General features: G+C 29.4%; 1 protein-coding gene across 2 annotated transcripts; it reads left to right on the top strand.

Annotated features, from left to right (window-relative positions):
- Positions 1 to 627: 627 nt before the first annotated feature.
- Positions 628 to 11,857, top strand: LOC125813670 (bidirectional sugar transporter N3-like). Of its 2 annotated transcripts, none has more exons than XM_049493118.1 (6): positions 628 to 680; positions 10,620 to 10,656; positions 10,766 to 10,976; positions 11,068 to 11,229; positions 11,320 to 11,439; positions 11,518 to 11,857. In XM_049493118.1, exons 1-6 carry the CDS (start codon positions 635 to 637, stop codon positions 11,848 to 11,850), a joined length of 909 nt encoding a protein of 302 aa, XP_049349075.1. In that variant the 5' UTR covers positions 628 to 634; the 3' UTR covers positions 11,851 to 11,857. The 2 variants fall into 2 exon arrangements, with proteins under 2 accessions (XP_049349075.1, XP_049349074.1); XM_049493117.1 differs by lacking the exon at positions 628 to 680 and adding an exon at positions 10,319 to 10,425.
- Positions 11,858 to 14,745: the final 2,888 nt, after the last annotated feature.

The raw sequence follows: 14,745 nt of genomic DNA, 5'->3' as shown, positions 1-14,745 counted from the left end.
GAGTTGTGCTTAAAGTCTTATTTCGTTATCAAACTCCGCACCAGAACAAGATAAGGTCTAACAAACCGATCGAAGTGTATCTGTTAATTCCTCAGCCATTGAAGCAAATTGATGATCTTCTCAATAGCTCCAACCGTAGCCAAAATTTGATGGCCCCAACTTTAATCTATTATTGATGCAAATTGCTGGCTTTGATTGACCCCATCGTAATTTCTAGACTATTTTTGTTGATTTGTGGTTTATTTTAGAGAAAATGAAAGAAGAAGCAAAACAGTCCAAAAAAGTAAAGCCTGAGCTGTTCAAGTATTAGTGATTCTAAGGTTTTGGGAAATGACATAACAAAAGAGCCTAATGGGACCCTTTAACTTAATTAAATTTGAGCTTATCATACCACCCCCTCAATCTTCTAAGGTGCTTTTTTCACCTTTAATTAAATATTTCTCTAAATACATTACAAGAAAAAAGAAAAAGAAAAAAACACTTTAATTTTAGTATAAATATGTGAACCAAGTCCTCATCTCATTTCATCACAGCTAAATAGAAATTAAACTTTATTGTCTTTTGCAACAACTCTAGCATTTTGAGTGAGAGACAAAGTGCAATTATTTTGCTAGAAACAGTAAAAAAAAGAAAGATGGCGGGTATTTCTGGTCATTGGGCTTTTGCTTTTGGTGTCCTTGGTAAATTAATTTACCCGTTTTCTCCTTCTAGCTCCTTAAATTTCAAAATTTATTTTTAACAAAATGATCACGAACATATTATTTTTCTTTGAGCTCATAATTTTACCTTAATTATCATTAAATATTATTTAACCCACTATGTTTTTTTTTTTTCTTTTGCAATATGCAGGTAACATTATTTCGTTCATTGTGTTCCTTTCTCCAATGTGAGTCTCCATATATTGATTTTTCTTGTTTTGTATGGCTTATAATTAATTTGACTAACACCATATAATATATCACACTTTTGTAGACCAACGTTTTACAAAATTTACAAGAAGAAATCAACGGAAGGGTACCAATCAATTCCATACGTGGTTGCTCTCTTTAGTTCCATGCTTTGGATTTACTATGCATTTTTGAAGACGAACACAACACTTCTTATCACTATTAACTCATTTGGTGTCTTCATTGAAACTATCTACGTTGGTTTCTACATCTTCTACGCACCAAAAAAAGCCAGGGTACGTAAAGTTTTTACAATAAACTTTCTTATACCTAAATGAAGAACGCAACACATAAGTCTAATATATTATATTTTTACAGGTCCAAACTATAAAGATGCTCTCTTTATTTGTTGTGGGTGGATTTGGTGCAATAGTTTTGGTTACTCAATTTCTATTCAAAGGAGCCATTCGTGGACAAGTTGTTGGATGGATTTGCCTTATTTTCTCTTTATGTGTCTTTGTTGCACCATTAGGAATTGTGGTAAGCAATTTTACGTGCAAATTAAATAGTTATTCACGTATTTCATAACTTATTGATATATATATACATATATAGTCATTTTGATCGTTTGATTTTTACGTACGCAGAGACAAGTTATTAAAACAAAGAGTGTGGAATACATGCCACTTCTCCTATCGGTTTTTCTCACATTAAGTGCTGTGATGTGGTTCTTCTATGGTCTTCTACTAAAAGACATTAACATTGCTGTAAGTTATTTAATTAATTACATGTAATATTTTCAATGTTAAACGTAATATTAATAATTTTGTTGTTGTGTTTTGTAGGCTCCAAATGTATTGGGATTTATTTTTGGTATACTCCAAATTGTTTTGTATGTAATATACAGCAAAAAGGAGAAGGCCATTCTAAAGGAACAGAAACTTCCAGAAATACAAAAGCCAGCCGTAATTGTGTCGGATGACAACACAAATGTTGCTAATAAGAAGCTTCCAGAACTTACACAAGAACAAATTATTGACATAGTGAGGCTTGCAGGTTTACTAGCTAATACAGATAAAGTACAAGTTGCCACGTGTCCACATGATCATGCTAATTGTGGAGTTAAGGCAACTGCTAATGTAGAAAACATGCCCAAGCTGCAAACTGTGGAAGCCAGCTAATTAATTAAGGAGTAGTTAATTAATTAGTACAATTTCATTTGTGTATTTGGCATTAATTCCTTTGTTTTGGCTTTTCATAATAGTACTCATCTGTTATTATTTGTATGTAAACAAGTTATTTCTATTTTGTGTAAGTTTTTCTTGGCATATTATTGTCCTATAGTACTATTCATGAAGGAATAAAATGGTTATCATTATTTTAAGTTAATAAGTATATGTTTGGGTATATTGGTTTTATAATTTATATATATGCACGTTGGCATTATATTTTATTTTTAACGAAACATATTTATTCATTGAAGAAACGTAGCTTGATCATTGCCAAATGCCTTAAACAATCAATCCAATCATGTAGCCATTCAACAATCTCTCTGATGCAAAAACACCTTTGAGATGATTGTTCGAGATGTCTCCTGGAGACTGGCAATTCTGTAATATTCTATTTTGTATATCCTTGGCACTTCCTTCAATCAAGTTTACTCAGTCAAATCTAGGCCGCCTTATTGCAGGAATTGATGGCCCATGATTGGATTTTTCAGAAACGTTACTATGAGTAACGTTTTAGGAGTAAAACATGAGTCATAGTAACGTATTATAAAAAGTTACTCATAGTAACGTTTTTAGCATAAAACATTATTCACAGTAACATTTCTCAACATAACGTCGTCAACACACAACTAATTTTTTTAAAATAAAATATACCCTAAAATGTTACTGTGGAATACGTTTAGAAAGACAAATTGGGATAGACTATTGATTTATTTTTATTTTTTTTAAAAAAATGTACTACTTCAAGTCATCAATATTCAAGATTAATGAGTTTAACTAGGGAGGGTGGTTTAATTATCTTTTTCCATATAAAAAGAAAAGGAAACTTTGCGAAAATATAAGTCTAAATTGAGGTTATTTTGGTCGAAGTATGCTCAATAAGTATTATGATCAACTTTTGCATTAAAAAGGAAAAAAAGTATGATATAAATGTGTCAAGGAAAATATATGAGACATAATTAAGTAATATGAGCCGTATTAAGACATAACTTATAAGTAAATAATATTTTTTTCTCTAAAAATTGAGTTTTTAGTCTCACATTTAATTATTAGTAATATATATTGTCATTAATTTCATAATTTTTTTGTAGTATGTATTTTGAATTCTCTCCCTCATTTAAGTAAATATGAAACATTTTGTTAAAAAAAATGAAAAATTTTGTTCAGTATTATTTCTAGAGAAAAAAAACATAAATGAAAAGTTGTTAGGTAGTACTTTTTTTGTCCCATATTAATTGATCATTATATTAAAAATACAGTAGTTGTCTCATAGTATTAGTTGATCAACTTACAAAATAAAGAAAACGTTAATTGATTTTTCCCATATCCAATTAATTCTTTTTGAAAGTATTCACACTTGTTTGTAAAGTTTCAAAGAAGTTTTAAGGGTGAATTGGTAAAACTATCTATTTATTTATGATTTCTTAATATGCGTGTAAAAAAGGAAAATGATCAACTATGAAAAATAAGGAAAGTGCTAAATGACCAGAAAATTAAAAAAATTATAATATTTTTTTTTATTTTAAAATAAACTGATGTTTTTTCCATTTTTTAGTTAAAGGTATTAAAGTTAAAAGGGTAAAAATATTTTAAAAGGTAAAATAACATAGATAAAATATCATTCTGACCAAAAAGATTTTTTCGAAAAATAAATAAAAACAAAAAACTAAAGGAGCTGTTTATGTTAATTGTGACTTTTTAATTATAAGTATTCTTTAACCGACATGAATAATTGTGAAATGGTTGGAATTCCTCCCATGATTAGACATTTCAAGTTTAAGCTAAAATCTTGTTGGAAGGGTAATTTAGACTTCATACAGGTGTTGGACACGGTATGAAATGTCAATAATAAACTTCCTTTGTTCCTAATTACTTGTCCACTTTTGAATTGACACACGTATTAAGAAAACAATAATTGACATAATGACTTTACCATTTTACCCCTATTAATTATGAAGTGGGTGAGTAAAAAATTTAAGCTTTTCAAAAAAATTTACCTTTTTCAAAGTAATTAACTGAGGGTATAATAGATCAAAAAAAATTGTCATTTCTTGATTTGTCAAAATAGACAAATAATTAGAGACAACTAAAAAAGAAAAATGAATAAGTAATTATGGACAGAGGTAGTATAAATGAAAGGGGATCCCTATAAAAGTTGTCAAAATTAAAATATAGATTTACAGACTACACAATTTATTGAGTATTTAGCAGTCAAAGATTCAGCCTTTTCCAAAATAAAACTGAGCGCTAGTTAAGTTATCTTTTCAAATCATAAAGGGAGCCATCAATTTTTTTAATTAGTTAGGTACCATTTTTTCCCATTTTGTTGATTGATTAATCTCAATATGTGGGGATGATAATTACTTAACATATGAATTATTTTTTCTAAAAGTTATATAAACTTTTTGGTTCTTTTCCGATATCGGTGGAACCGATGTTTAATTGTGTAATAATGAGGTCCTTTCTTTGAAACTTTTGGAAGAAAATATCTTTAATTGTAGTCCTCTCTTTATTAATTCAATACTTTTAATTAAAGAAGCACATTCTTTAGTCTTTATACTTAACGTAGAAGAAAAATTAAGTATTATTTCCAGATCTTCAAATTCCTTTTCAAACTTATAATATGTTGACTCATTTATGGCTTTGTGTCGTCTTACATAAAGGTGCACCTGAGGAGTCAAGTTAATGAAGAAAGTTATAATTGACTAATCGAACAAATATTATATGTTATTTTATCAATTTCAACTTATATGATGTGTATATTCAGCTCAAACTTAATATTATTCATCCATACCATTTGTGAAAAGTTTATTTAAGAGTCTCGTTGTTAATGTTCAAACATACGTAGTACTACGTACCATGTGTTGAATTTGTGTCCTAAATTTATAACATTTGGTCATGTTATGATAATCAAATTTCAAGTAACAAATTTTTGATAAAGAATTAATTCGTTAGTTGTGGCTCACAATTAAATTATAAGGTGCTAACTAATATATTTACCAAACTTTCTTCATCTTGTTTAATTCTTGATGCATACCTTATTTTCATCACGTTGGCTACAGTATAATTAGGGGTGTTTAAAGGATAAGTTGTAGTATTAGTTTTAGGTTAATAAATGGGTGAACTAATGTTACTTGAGTTGAAATAGGGTATGTCAAAATGGGCCAAATAATGAATCATAGTCAACCGCTCAAGTTCACTTTTACTTGTTTATTATTTCAAAATTTTTTTTTTTTTTATTTATCACTTTTAACATATCAAGAAAAGACAATTATTTTTTTCTATTTTATCCTCATTGTTAATTACTTATTCCTCAAATCATTGTCCAAAACCTAAAAATTGTACAAAGTCCGAAGTGAACAGGGAGAGGGAGAGGATAGAGTATAATTTATCAAGCAAGTAATAAGTAAAACTACAATTATAACCAAGTCAATACTTTCATGGGGCATGTAATAGGCTGTGGTGTAGCTACACTCATGTCATAGTGTCCAATTGTACACCCTTTGTCAAGAAAATTATATCATATATACAAGTAAAATGATAAACAAAAGTGGTTAATAATATATCTGGACACCTTTGACACAATAATATGATATAACTCACTGATTTCAGGCGCCTTTAAAGATCAAAGACACATAAACTTTAAGGGTGTGTTTGGTATGAAGGAAATTTCCAATTTTCTCATTTTTGGTTGGGTTAAATGTTTTGGAAAATGTTTTCCAAATCAACTAATTTTCCTCAAATTTAAGGAAATGACTTCCTTTCAAAACTTAAGGAAAACATTTTCCAAAACTCTCTTCCAACTTCCAATTAAAAGAAAATTGTTGAAAAACTCAATTTATTTTATTCCTACACTCAAACCAACCCTCCAACCCACCCTCCCCCCAAAAAAAATAATTTAAAGTTTGTTTTTAAATTCAATATTTTTACCCCACCCTCACCCCTACCCCCACCCCCTGCCACCACCCCTCCCAAAAATATATTAAAAGTTGTTTTTAAAAGATATTTCTAATTTCATTTTTTTATTTTTTACCCCCCACCCCCTATCCTCCCCCCCCCCAGCCCCCTATCAGCCCCCACCCCCTTCAAAAAGAAAAAAATTAAGTTTGTTTTTAAAAAATATTATTTAATTTTTTCACCCTTACCCTCGACCCCCACTACCCATTCCCCATCCACCCCCTAACAGCCCCCCACTCCCCAAAAAAAAAATTTAAGTTTGTTTATAAAAAATATTTTCGACTTCAAAATTTCATTTTTTCATCCCTACCCTCGATCCCCCCCCCCCCCCCCCACACCTCCCAAAAAAAATTTTAAGTTTTGTTTTTAAAAAAAATTTCGACTTCAAAATTTCATTTTTCACCCCTACCCTCGACCCCCCACCCACCCACCCCTACCAGCCCCCCCCCCCCCCCCCCCCCAAAAAAAAAAATAAATTTAAGTTTGTTTTTAAAAAATATTTTCGACTTCAAAATTTCATTTTTTTCACCCCTACCCTCGACCCCCCACCCACCCAACCCCTACCAGCCCCCCCACTCCCCAAAAAAAATTTAAGTTTGTTTTTAAAAAATATTTTTAACTTTAAAATTTCAATTTTTCACCCCTACCCTCGACCCCTCCACCCCCTACCTGCCCCCACTCCAAAAAAAAATTAAGTTTGTTTTTAAAAAATATTTTCAATTTCAAAAATTATTTTCTACTCTAGTAAAAAAAAGAAATTTTTCAAAAACATTTTTCATTCATAAATCAAACACAAAATATCTTTTTCGAAAAATATTTTCTACTCACCAACCAAACATGAGAAAATAAGTCAAAAATCAACTTGTTTTCCAAGAAAACATTTTCCTTCATACCAAACACACCCTAAGTGTCCGTGTGTTTGAATCTCACTATAATAACAACTCTTTTTTTTCACTTTTAAAGACGAACAGTCCCACTTTAGCACATGAACACTCTTCATAAAATTTTTGGCTCTATCACTAAATTAATAGGTACAACTATATATAAATTAGTATATTTAATTATTCATCATAACTCATAAGAAGAACGAGAAATCAGACGGTGTTTATCAATAAATTACTTAGGTCTGTTAAGCATATTATTTTTAACCATATTTGACTCATGCACTTTTAATTTGAATTACCCGAAATACATCCAATCAGAGAGCTAGAAATTGGTCACGATTTTAAAATGACAAATAACTTCCCGTTAAAAGCTAAATAAGCTTTAAGCACTAGAAAATGGGTATATATTTTGAAAGATTATAAACCTTTTTAGTTTTTGTTTTCCCATGTACCATAGAAAAAAGTTGTGTTAGGAACCAGAAATATGTTGAGAATATAAGTAAATAATATAAGTGTGCTCTATGAAAAAGAATCAGGTCCGCACGTGAGGGGCGTGTTGAGAATATCATTAACTAATAAAAAGTGTGTTTTCTCTAACAGCTTAAGCTTTTAGATGAGATGATAACACACTTCAACATGGTATCAGAACAGACAGAGCTCATGCGATCGAATCTCACCGCCACCCAAACTAAAAAGAATTTCCACATTCTTGGCCCCCGCACGTGAAGGAGCGTGTTGAGAACATCATTAACTAAAAAAAGTGTGTTCTCTCTTCGACGAAAAATTATACTATTCAGCTTGTTGCGTTAACTTATTCATATTTTGAATTGTGAAAATTCTGACTCCGCCACTGAAAGGGCCAATTTTAACACGAGTAGAGAAATCAAAGACGACTTCCACTCAACTAGAAGAAATGAAATGCACCATTGGTTCTCCATCTTTCAATTGTTTAATCACTATAATATCTTTTTCATTGTATTATTATACGACAAAGATTAAAGCAAGAACGTTCAAAGTGGTACCAAATGCCCTTTATGGTTCATCCAAGGAAAAGGAAGTTATAAAGTAAGAGAAGAAGTTTATACGAAACATCTGGGGTTCAATCATTGGAAAACGATTTAAAATCACGAGGATATTTTAAAAAATACGTGTGGTTGTTGAATTTGGGAGAACAGTAAAGAAATTAAAAATATGTTAGTATTTTAAAACTTTTGTATAACAGATTTAAAGTACCTACCAACAAAAGTTATCAAGCATAACAATTTTTCTTTTTCATCCGATGTCCGGAATTCACATTGGAGCCCTGACTAAATTTGGATCACACATTGCAGGATCGATTAGGGGTGGCGCTCCAAACAGGATTTTCTCCATACCAAGAACTCAAACTTGATACTTCTAGTTAAGAATTAAGTAATTTCATCATTGCATCACAATCCATGTCGTTGGTCAAGCATAACAAAATTAATAAATTCTAACTTTGAACTTCTGTCGATTCGAATCTTTTTTTTTTTTTGGTGGGGTGGGGTAGTTCAACGCAATATGAACCATTCCATGCATAGGAAAACATATTATACATGTAAGGTGTCAAATATATATAGCTTAAAAAGTATAATTAACCCGCATTAGTGTTCATTTATTTTATGATATTTATTGACAGATGTTTTGAGCAGAGTGTAATTAAGCTCATCTAAAGTTTGGGCCAATAAAGTTGTGTTGCTTGCATGTATATAGTTCAATTTGACTGATAAAAAATCTTATCAAAACATTATAAATTAACTTCTTTTGAGTTTGATTTACTTGAAATAATTATGATAAATAAAGAAAATGTTATTATTCTATCATTAGTTTGGTTTCATTCCTAAACAAAATTTGTAGAAAAAAGAAACCCAATAGTGAAAAGAACCTTTTGGACAGCTTGAGTTATGATCTATAGTGTATAATTCAATTGATCCAAACCAATACTGGGCAGGATATAACCTAATCAATTTATCGACTCAACTTATTTTGACTCAACTAAATATAGTCGTAACCCGTTGAGTTGACATCTGGTGTATATGAAAAACAAGTCCTCAACATTTCCGAATAACAAGAAATTAAGTAATTGAATGCATTTCTTTTATTTTCGCTCCATATAGATCGATATAGATAAATAAAATGACAAACCACTAATAAAGCAAAGTATATCCTGATTTCCTTGGGCATGCAATTGCAGAGCAAATTGATTTCCTCAACGGACTATTATTGATAGCACAAACTCTATTATTGATGCCAAATGGCTGACAATAATTGGTCCCCCCATCATTTCTTGTTTTTTTAGCTGATTATTAGGAGTTTAATTTTATATAAAAATACATTAAAATACAATTATTAAAGCATGATCAATTGTAAGTAGGGGTGTTCACGGTTTGGATAACAACCGATCCAAACCGAAAAACCAAACCAAACCGATAAATTAAAATCGATTTTATTTGGGTTTGGTTTGGTTTGGTTTTAGATTTTTGAAAACCGATAGTATTTGGTTTGGTTATGGTTTTATTAAAAAAAAAACCGAAGAAATAACCGAACCGAACCGATGAATTATATACATATATTTTATTAATATACATACTTAATATATTATTTTTATAAACAATTTTAAAGATCTTATACATATTTTCATTAAAATTTCTTTATAATTTACTTATTGAAAGCAAAAATACCCAAGATGAAACATTTATCTTATTGATTTCATGTATATGAGTGTCTATGACAATTCTTTGTGGGACTGAAAATGTTATTGTCTCTTCCTTCTAGGCCAATATAGTGAATTTTAAAGCTTTATTGATAGTAAATTTAGTGATCGAAAGTTCAGTAATTTAAGTCATTCTAACTATTTTTCGTTTTGAATGGATTGTTGTCACTTTTTCCACATTTTAAATTAATCGTTTCTTTTATTTTTGTGTATGGTTAATAACCGAATAACCGAACCAAACCAAATCGAAACCGATAATCACCAAACCGATAAATGTATATTATATTTGGTTTGGTTTGATTTTGATAATTTTAAAACCGATTAAGTTGGTTTAGTTTTGGTTTTGACTAATAACCGATCCAAACCAACCCGTGAACACCCCTAATTGTAAGCCTTAGGGACATTGAAGATTGGGCAATGACAGAATAAAAGAGCATATATCCTGGGACCTTTGGATTTGTTTAGATATTTGGCATTGCACTTCTTATTCAAAGTGCTCTTTTGCATTTATACTATTATAAAATATTTGTCCAAATAAAATATACTATACTATCACTACAACTTTGCCTATATAAATATGTCAAAGTATCTCTCTTTTATTTCATTGTCAAGTAGAATTTGCAACTCTTAGCTCTTCTTTGTGGGTGAGCTAAAGATTTGGAATTTCTTGCTGTAGAAACATAAAATAGAAATGTCTGGTATTTCTGGTCATTGGGCTTTTGCTTTTGGTGTCCTTGGTAAATACTTTTTTCCTCCTTCCAAAAAAATATATATAATCGATATTTTACATGTACATGTTATTTGTGATTGTGATAAATAGTCATTACATCATACTAGAATATCGTTAATAATTTTTTTAATTATTTCACTTTCTATCGAACATCTATTCGAAGTTCTAATCATGATATTTTTTCTTATTGGCGATTTGCAGGTAACATAGTCTCGTTCATTGTATTTCTTTCTCCACTGTAAGTTTCCGTTTACTTATTTATAATTTTAAAATATGCATGCGGAATAAAACTTTTTTTTTCCTGCATATTATCTAACTAACAGTCTATAATATTTTCGCATTTGCAGACCTACATTTTATAAAATATACAAGAAAAAATCAACAGATGGGTATCAATCAATTCCATATGTGGTTGCTCTATTTAGCTCTATGCTTTGGATTTACTACGCATTTTTGAAGACCAACACAACACTTCTCATCACTATAAACTCATTTGGTGTCTTCATTGAAACTATCTACGTTGGTTTCTACCTTTTCTACGCACCTAAAAAATCCAGGGTAAGTTTTTCCGACAAATTCATAATAAATTTTTTTAACGCATACTTTTTTTAAAAAAAAAAATCTGATATTTATAATTAATTTAACGCAGGTCCAAACTATAAAGATGCTCTCTTTATTTGTTGTGGGTGGATTTGGTGCAATAATTTTGGTTACTCAATTTCTATTCAAAGGAGCCATTCGTGGACAAGTTGTTGGATGGATTTGCCTTATTTTCTCCTTATGTGTATTTGTTGCACCCTTAGGCATTGTGGTAAGCAATTTTACGTGCAAATAGTTATTCACGTATTTCACATCTTATTGATATATATAGTCATTTTGATTTTTATTTTTACGTACGCAGAGACAAGTTATTAAAACAAAGAGTGTGGAATACATGCCACTTCTCCTATCGGTTTTTCTCACATTAAGTGCAGTCATGTGGTTCTTCTATGGTCTTCTACTAAAAGACATTAACATTGCTGTAAGTTATTTAATTAATTACATGTAATATTTTCAATGTTAAACGTAATATTAATAATTTTGTTGTTGTGTTTTGTAGGCTCCAAATGTATTGGGATTTATTTTTGGTATACTCCAAATTGTTTTGTATGTAATATACAGCAAAAAGGAGAAGGCCATTCTAAAGGAACAGAAACTTCCAGAAATACAAAAGCCAGCCGTAATTGTGTCCGATGACAACACAAATGTTAATAAGAAGCTTCCAGAACTTACACAAGAACAAATTATTGACATAGTAAGGCTTGCTGGTTTACTAGCTAATACAGAAAAAGTACAGGTAGCCACGTGTCCACATGATCATGCTAATTGTGGAGTTAAGGCAACTGCTAATGTAGAAAACATGCCCAAGCTGCAAACTGTGGAAACCAGCTAATTAATTAAGGAGTAGTTAATTAGTACAATTTCATTTGTGTATTTGGCATTAATTCCTTTGTTTTGACTTTTCATAATAGTACTCAGCTGTTATTATTTGTATGTAAACAAGTTATTTCTATTTTATGTAAGTTTTTCTTGGCATATTTTCCTATAGAACTATTCATGAAGGAATAAAATGGTTACCATTAAATTAAAGTACTACTATGTTTGAAGTATATTGGTTTTATAACTTATATGCACGTCGGCAATTTTTAAACGAAACATATTTATTCATTACACATTTATTCAAGCGTTCGATTATTTTGAGTTTCTTCTTAAACATAGAGAGCATCTAGTTATTATTCAACAACAAACCACGATATTTAAATCTGTGTAATGAAATTTTCTTTCTTTAAATTTGGGATCAAAACTGTAGCCATCTTATATTAAGGGGTATCAAATGACATTTTCATTCAAAAATTACATTGTTTAGCTATATCTATGAAAACAAATTAACCGTTCTGACAAGTAATTACTTGTCTTTATAAATGTTTTTTGGCACCATTAATTAATTCATTAAAAAGTATAAATCTGATTTAACACTTTCGCCAACTATTTAATCAACCAAAAGAAATAAAAAAGAAGAAAGACAAATTGGGATAGACTATTGATTTATTTTTATTTTTAAAAAAAAATGCACTACTTCAAGTCATCAATATTCAAGATTAATGAGTTTAACTGGGGAAGGTGGTTTAATTTTCTTTTTCCATATAAAAAGAAAAGGAAACTTTGCGAAAATATAAGTTTAAATTGAGGTTATTTTGGTCGAAGTATGCTCAATAAGTATTACGATCAACTTTTGCATTAAAAAGGAAAAAAATTTGATATAAACATGTCAAGGAAAATATATGAGACATAATTTAGTAAAATGAGCCGTATTAAGACATAACTTATAAGTAAATAATATTTTTTTCTCTAAAAATTGAGTGTTTAGTCTCACATTTAATTATTAGTAATATATGTTGTCATTAATTTCATAATTTTTCTGTAGTATGTATTTTGAATTCTCTCCCAGTCTCCCTCTTTTAGGTAAATATGAAACATTTTGTTAAAAAAAAATGAAAATTTTTGTTCAGTATTATTTCTAGAGAAAAAAAGCATACATGAAAAGTTCTTAGGTAGTACTTTCTCTGTCCCATATATATTAGTTGATCATTATATTAAAAATACAGTAGTTGTCTCATAGTATTAGTTGATCACCTTACAAAATAAAAAAAATATTAATTGATTTTTCCCATATACAATTAATTCTTTTTGAAAGTATTCACACTTGTTTGTAAAGTTCCAAAGAAGTTTTAAGGGTGAATTGGTAAAACTATCCATTTATTTATGATTTCTTAATATGCGTGTAAAAAAAGAAAATGATCAACTATGAAAAATAAGGTAAGTGCTAAATGACCAGAAAATTTGGCTAGAAAATTAAAAAAAATTGTAATATTTTTTTTATTTTAAAATAAACCGATGTTTTTTCCATTTTTTAGTTAAAAGGTATTAAGGTTAAAAGGGTAAAAATGTTTTAAAAGGTAAAATAACATAGATAAAATATCATTCTGGCCAAAAAGATTTTTCCGAAAAATAAATAAAAACAAAAAACTAAAGGAGCTGTTTATTTTAATTATGACTTTTTAATTATAAGTAATCTTTAACCGATATGAATAATTGTGAAATGGTTGGAATTCCTCCCATGATAAGACATCTCAAGTTTAAGCTAAAATCTTGTTGGAAGCATAATTCAGACTTCATACAGGTATTGGACACGGTATGAAATGCCAACAATATACTTCTTCTGTCGTTAATTACTTGTCCACTTTTGAATTGACACACGTATTAAGAAAACAATAATTGACATAGTGACTTTACCATTTTACCCCTATTAATTATGAAGTGGGTGAGTCAAAAATTTAAGCTTTTCAAAAAGTTTTACCTTTTTCAAAGTAATTAATTGAGGGTATAATAGGTAAAAAAAAATTCATTTCTTGATTTGTCAAAATGGATAAATAATTAAAGACATTTAAAAAAGTAAAAATGGACAAGTAATTAGGGATAGGGAGTATAAATAAAAGTGGATCCCTATAAAAGTAGTCAAAATTAAAATATAGATTTACAGACTACACAATTTATTGAGTATTTAGCAGTCAAAGATTCAGCCTTTTCCAAAATAAAACTGAGCGCTAGTTAAGTTATCTTTTCAAATCATAAAGGGAGCCATCAATTTTTTTAATTAGTTACGTACCATTTTTCCCATTTAGTTGATTAATTAATCTCAATATGTGGGGATGATAATTACTTAACATATGAATTATTTTTTCTAAAAGCTACTACTATGTAAACTTTTTGGCCCTTTTCCGACATCGGTGGAACCGATGATTAATTGTGTAATAATGAGGTCCTTTCTTTGAGACTTTTAGAAAAAAAATATCTTTAATTGTAGTCCTCTCTTTATTAATTTAATACTTATAATTAAAGAAGCATATTCTTTAGTCTTTACAAGCAAATACTAAACGTAGAAGAAAAATTAAATATTATTTCCAGATCTTCAAATTCCTTTTCAAACTTATATGTTGACTCATTTGTGGCTTTGTGTCGTCTTACATAAAGGTGAACTTGAGGAGTCAAGTTATGAGGAAAGTTATAACTGACTAATCCAACAAATACTATATGTTATTTTATCAATTTCAATTTATATGATGCATTTTGAGCATATTCAGCTCAAACTTAAGGCAATGGACAGACTAACATTATACTCACTTTGGATGCATATATCCTTATCACCTTTACAACGTACTGCATAATCAAATTAAGTTTATTTTATTTAGGAAAAAAATTTAAACTTGTCCTTTAACTTTGCAAAATT

The sequence above is a fragment of the Solanum verrucosum genome, unplaced genomic scaffold (genome assembly GCF_900185275.1).
Source record: "Solanum verrucosum unplaced genomic scaffold, falcon-dt-bn FXZP01000205.1, whole genome shotgun sequence".
Lineage (NCBI taxonomy): Eukaryota > Viridiplantae > Streptophyta > Magnoliopsida > Solanales > Solanaceae > Solanum > Solanum verrucosum.
This window is presented reverse-complemented; position numbering and strand designations above follow the sequence as displayed.

What these genes read in the sequence shown, in the direction of transcription:
- LOC125813670 (XM_049493118.1), top strand. Translation starts at nt 635, where the DNA reads ATGGCGGGTATTTCTGGTCATTGGGCTTTTGCTTTTGGTGTCCTTG. An exon ending in TTTTGCTTTTGGTGTCCTTG is followed by an intron (nt 681 to 10,619) that starts GTAAATTAATTT and finishes GGCGATTTGCAG; the next exon opens with GTAACATAGTCTCGTTCATT. An exon ending in ACGCACCTAAAAAATCCAGG is followed by an intron (nt 10,977 to 11,067) that starts GTAAGTTTTTCC and finishes AATTTAACGCAG; the next exon opens with GTCCAAACTATAAAGATGCT.